Source organism: Chenopodium quinoa, unplaced genomic scaffold (assembly GCF_001683475.1).
Source record: "Chenopodium quinoa cultivar QQ74 unplaced genomic scaffold, ASM168347v1, whole genome shotgun sequence".
In the NCBI taxonomy this organism is placed as follows: domain Eukaryota; kingdom Viridiplantae; phylum Streptophyta; class Magnoliopsida; order Caryophyllales; family Amaranthaceae; genus Chenopodium; species Chenopodium quinoa.
This window is the reverse complement of record NW_018742651.1, coordinates 4,370,198-4,375,896: the sequence shown is the minus strand read 5'-3', so window position 1 is coordinate 4,375,896 and position 5,699 is coordinate 4,370,198. Positions and strand designations below refer to the sequence as shown.

Genomic DNA, 5,699 nt, shown 5'->3' with positions numbered 1-5,699 from the left:
TTTTTTGCATAATTAAAAAAAATTATTTTTCTAATGTACTTTTATTACTTTTTGTTGATAGTTATTAAATCCCGTGAAAATTACTAATAACGAACTATCATTAAGGGACAGAGAGAGTATATATATACTTCCTTTGTTTCTTTATAGTAGCAACAGTTTCCTAAAATGAAAATGTCATTATAGTTGCAACACATTATAATTGAAAAGTATTTTACATCAAAAGTTGTACTATCACCCTTATTATAATCTCATGGCCCATTAAATTATACTCTTAACAATTTTTCTCCTCCATTTTAAGTGTTTTAAATCACATGAGACCCACTTTTCTTAAATACCGTGAAAAATGGTGTGTTGTAAGTATTAAAAAATGGAGGAAGAATGAATGAATATATATATACTCCCTCCGTTTTTTTATATGCATCACTTTTCTTTTATGGGTGTTTTTTTTTTATATATATGAATCACTTCTATATTTGGTAAAGTAATACTATATTTTATTATTTCTCTCTCTTACTTTAAACCCCACTCAAATTATTTTAACATTTCCCTCTCTTCTATGTCCCACTTAAATAATAAAATATATATTCTCTCTCACATACTTTCTCTTTCATGGTCCCCATCATACTTTAATTATAATAATTTATTCATCCACTTACAATATTATATTTATCTTCTAAAACTATGTGCATTCTCAAATGATGCATATACAAAAAAACGGAAGGAGTATATGGTAATTTCTTAAGAACATATCATCTTCCTTTAAAGCTTCTTATTTACAAAACCATTTAGAATCAGAGTTTTTTTTGGTGCAGCAGGCCACAGCTGCCAAGTCAATAAAAATAACGGATTACGTGCAAATAACGGGTTTACTATTTACTCGCATAACGGGGTTACTGGTTTTATCAGGGTTACTTGTATTTTTTTTTTTCCAGGGGTTACTTGTATTTTTTTTTTTTTTCAAAGGTTACTTGTATGGATTACTTATTTAGGGGTACGGTTACTTATATATATATATATATATATATTCAGAGGTTACTTGTATAGATTACTTATTCAAGGGGTTACTTGTATTTTTTTTTTTTCAGGGGTTACTTGTATTTTTTTTAGGGGTTACTTGTATAGATTACTTATTCACGGGTTACTTGTTTTTTTTTTTTTTTTTTTTTTTCCAGGGGTTACTTGTTTTTTTTTCAGGGGTTACTTATATGGATTACTTATTCACGAGTTATTTATATATTTTTTTCAAGAGTTACTTGTATTTTTTTTTAGGGGTTACTTGTATGGGTTAATTCAAGGGTTACTTGTATGAGTTACTAATTCAAAGGTTACTTGTATGAGTTACTTATTCAGGGATTACTTATATGAGTTATTTCAAGGTTACTTGTATGAATTACTTATTCAAGGAATACTTGTTACTTATTAAAGGGTTGCCTTTAAGCCCCATACCAAACCAGTAACATCCTACAAGTAACCCTTAAGCAAAACTAGTAACACCCTACAAGTAATCCCTAACCAAATCAGTTACACCCTACAAATAACCTTTGAGCAAAACTAGTAACACCCTACAAGTAAGCGTTGACCAAAACTAGTAAAACCTTACAAGTAATCCCTTACCAAACTAGTAACACCCTTACCGAACCAGTAACACCATACATGTAACCCCTGACCAAACCAGTAACACCCTACAAGTACCCTTGACCAAACTAGTAACACCCTACAAGTACCCTTGACCAAACTAGTAACACCCTACAATTTTTGACGTAGATGTTCGATCTAAGATTCCACGAAGGAAACGAGCTCACATTTCTTTGGTTCTCATCGATTTCACTACTTCAAATGTTGTTGATGATCTTAACGATAATTAATCACAATTTTTCACGGCAATTTGACACCCAATTTATACAATTTCGGGCTTTAATTGCAGCAATTTGACAAAGAGGAGAGAGAAAATGGGTGGAATAGAGATATGGTTGTTGGTGATGAGTAGTTTGGCTTGAAGAAGAAGCTAAGAAAAGAGAAGAGAGAAAATGGGTGGAGTAGAGATATGGTTGTTGGTAATGTGTGACGTGTGGCCAGCCATATACAAAAATTTGTGATTTAGAATATGCAAAAAGCATATTCATTCACATTTATAACACTAATAATTTACAATTTTAACATTTAGTTAAGTGAACTATTGAGTATTGAGATACTCTACTTTTACTATGTTGGGGGACGAGTCTAAACATGATTATCCAATTTGTCTAGATTCATCGAATGTAAGTAGACGTATGTCATAATTCTTGAGATGCGAGAACTTGGAGATTTGTAACAATCTGGAATAATAACTCACCTATAGGATTGCATGAATATAGTATTCCAGCTTTTGTTTAGAATATTATACTCATAGTCACATATACTTCATTTACTCCCTGTAATTGAGGATGTGTTTAGATGATATGAAACCAGTGTGCAATTGAATATGAGGGTTTGCATTGAAAATCTTTGATAGAGTATAAAAACATATTTTTAGGCCTCAACCATCCGTTTAAGCTTTTGGTTGAGATAGTCCACTAACATGGTATCGGAGCCAGCGTGACATACATATCACGGGTTCGAATCTCATCCACCCCCCACTTTCAGGTGGAATGTGTGTGCAATTGAATATGGAGGTTTGAATTGAAAATATGTCTATCTTTCGTTTTTCTAATAGCGATAATGAATAATTAGGGTTCGTTTGACATTGTTATGGTTATCTGTTTTTAGGTTTTTTTTGTTATATAAAAGTATATGATATATGTCACATAATAAATCAAAAATTATTTAAACTTATAAAAATCATAATAATTTTGAAAACTGACAACAAAAAATAAAAACATTTTTTTCTTATGCACTGTAAGGGTTATGAATACATACAACGAGTTGATGATGCACAAGCGATTAATCTTGATGACGGTATATGCTGATTTAAGGGATTAAGCGTATTAATATTCCAATTAAGATAATAGTTGTAGGTTTGTGGCATCTTTTTGACTGTTTCCAGTTTTCTAGGTGACTAGGTGGACGCCGCATCAAATCATATTCCAAACGAATTAATTCATCTCTTATCAGTTATCACTCCTTTATCTATGCTATTTTGAAATAAGATAACAACTTATTCCATACAATTAATATTAGAGATAAATATCCAAGAGTAATAAAATCTATACTCATGATATTTTTTTCTTTCTCGTTCATACAAACTCATATATTTGTGGAAATTTCTCTAAACACAAAAAAAAAAAAAAAAAAAAAAAAAAAAATTATATTTATGGAAATTTCTTCACCACACATATTCTTAAAAACTTCCCATTTACAAAAAAAAAAAAAAAAAAAAAAAAAAAAAAAAAAAATTAGATTATGCCAAAAGCATATTCATTCACACGTTTAATTAGTGTGTGACTAATGTCACTAATGATTAACCATACCCAAAATTGTAAAACCCCACCAAAATTATAAAATTAACAATTAGAAAAAACTAAAAAAAAAAAAAAAAATTTACAAATTTTTTTAAAAAAAAAATTAGAAAAGAAAACCACCAGAAACTCATGAAGATTGAGCACCCATTTGTTGAGCCATAGCAGAAGAACTTAATTGAGAGCAACTAGATTGCAACTTGAGCAAAGAAGAACTAAATCCAAGCATTGAACTTCCCAAATCAAATTCCAACAAATTATTTTCCAATTGATGACCACCCAAAATCATTGAACTTCCATTTAGATCAATCCCACCATCCAAAAACCCTAAACAAATAATCTCATCATTTATCTTCACCATTGAATTATGCCCATAAATCCTCCATTTCACCATCTCACTCTGTAAAATCAGATCAATTACTGGACTTACTTTGAACCCTTCAACACCAAAGCAAACCTCAAATCCTCCTTCAGGTGGAACTCTTAGTAGATTCGGGTTCAACGCCTCGGCTTCGGTTACGAAAGCTTGAACTAGTTCTTGGTAGATTCTTGTTTCCATCTTCGAGTATGGTTCGACAGTACTAATTTTGATACTTGATAAGGTATTGTCGTCGAGTGGCAGTTTCTTGTTCTGAACTTTGATTGATTTGAGATTTATATTGTAAGACGAATCGCCTTCATTGTCAATTAATGGAGTATAACTCATTGACTTAAACACCTCTCCTTCATCATTCCCAGTTAAGATCATCCCATTGTTTTCAGACAAACAAAGGGAGAATTTCTTGGGGTACTCCATGATGTGAGAGATTTGAGAAACCGGGCCAATCCGGGTTTTTCCGAGCCCGAAAACACCCTTTGACCCGGTAGGCAGCCCGGATAAGATCTTCGAGGGTGCACATGACATCAGAAACGAATCAACGACCGAAACTTTGTCGTAAAATGAAATAAAGCTATCGACGAGTTCACCCGTTGCGAAACCCCCCGTAGCGGGGTTCCGCAGCGGGAGAGAGCACGCTTGATTAGCAGATGGTGAAGTTGGGCAAGGGTTCGATGCGGCGGAGGTGCACTGAATTGATCGGCAGTTGATGGCGGTTGGTTGAGGGGAAGATGAACAGTCAACCCATAAAAGAGGGGAGTTGAGATCTACTACGAGTTCAGCGGGTTCGAGATGTGACCCGTGGTGGATTCGGGTCAAGTAGTGGTTTGTTGATTCGTGTTTGTTGAGAGGAAGGATGAGAGTTGAGGAGAGAGAAAGTGGGAGGAGGAGAGAGAAGATTAAGAGAGAGAAGATTAAGAGAGAGAAAGTGAAGGAAGCCATTGAAAGTTTGATGAGGAGAGATAAAGTTGTTGAATAAGAAGAAGAAAAGAAGTGTGATTTGCGTTGGAGAGGCGCCGCGGAAAAGGAAGGTTAAGGTAGGAAAGATGAGAGATTTGGACCGTTGGATGAGGGAGGTGAAAAGGGTAAGGTGGACGGTGGATATAAGGATAAGTGTTGCGCTTTTTTTTTTTTTTTTTTTTTTCTTTTTTCTTTCCCTTTTGTGAAAGAGGAAGGTTTTATTTTCCAAAAATAAAAAAAAAAAAAAAAAGGGTTTATTAGGCCGAAATCTCTTACAAATCCTTAAATTTGACTTAATAGATAAGATTCTTTAAAAGTGAGTTAAACGGTATCCTAAAAAGCTAAGGTATCTTTAGTAGGGTTTGATAGGGTAAGATAGATTGTGAATATGAATATAAAAGCGTTTTTTTATAACGGTTAGTGTTTGAATCATGTCAAAATTACTCCCTTCATCCCTATTTGATTTCCCGAATTAAGCACATTTATCAATGCAGCACTAACTCTAAATATCGTTACTTGCTTATTAGTAATAAAAATATAAAGACCTAACAAACTATGTTATGTCTTTCGATTAAAAATAAGTATTTCTTCTGTTTTTTAGTTGACTTATCTCTATTATCACGTTTGCCAACCCGTGTTTTTAACTACTATTACTCCCTCCTTTTCTCAATGCGCAGAGTTTTAGGAGAAATTGAAGAAAGTAATGAAATAAGAAGGTAAAATAAAAAATATTGTAAAAGCAAAAGTATTAGAGAGAATTGAAAGAGTGAGAATGTAAAATTAATAAAATATGATTATATTGGGTCTAGTATAAGAGAGAAATGAATTAAATATTGTAAAAGCTTTACAAATAAGAAAATGAATCAAGTATTTAGGGCTTGTTTGGTATCGTTTTTTGTATTTTTGAAAACTAAAAACCAAAAATAGGA

General features: G+C 32.6%; 1 protein-coding gene across 1 annotated transcript; it reads right to left on the bottom strand.

The window, feature by feature from the left end:
* Positions 1-3,263: 3,263 nt before the first annotated feature.
* Positions 3,264-4,812, bottom strand: LOC110722149 (basic 7S globulin-like). Its single transcript, XM_021901409.1, has one exon. The coding sequence runs from the start codon at positions 4,750-4,752 to the stop codon at positions 3,565-3,567; it is 1,188 nt and encodes a 395-aa protein (XP_021757101.1). The 5' UTR covers positions 4,753-4,812; the 3' UTR covers positions 3,264-3,564.
* Between the last annotated feature and the right edge of the window lie 887 nt (positions 4,813-5,699).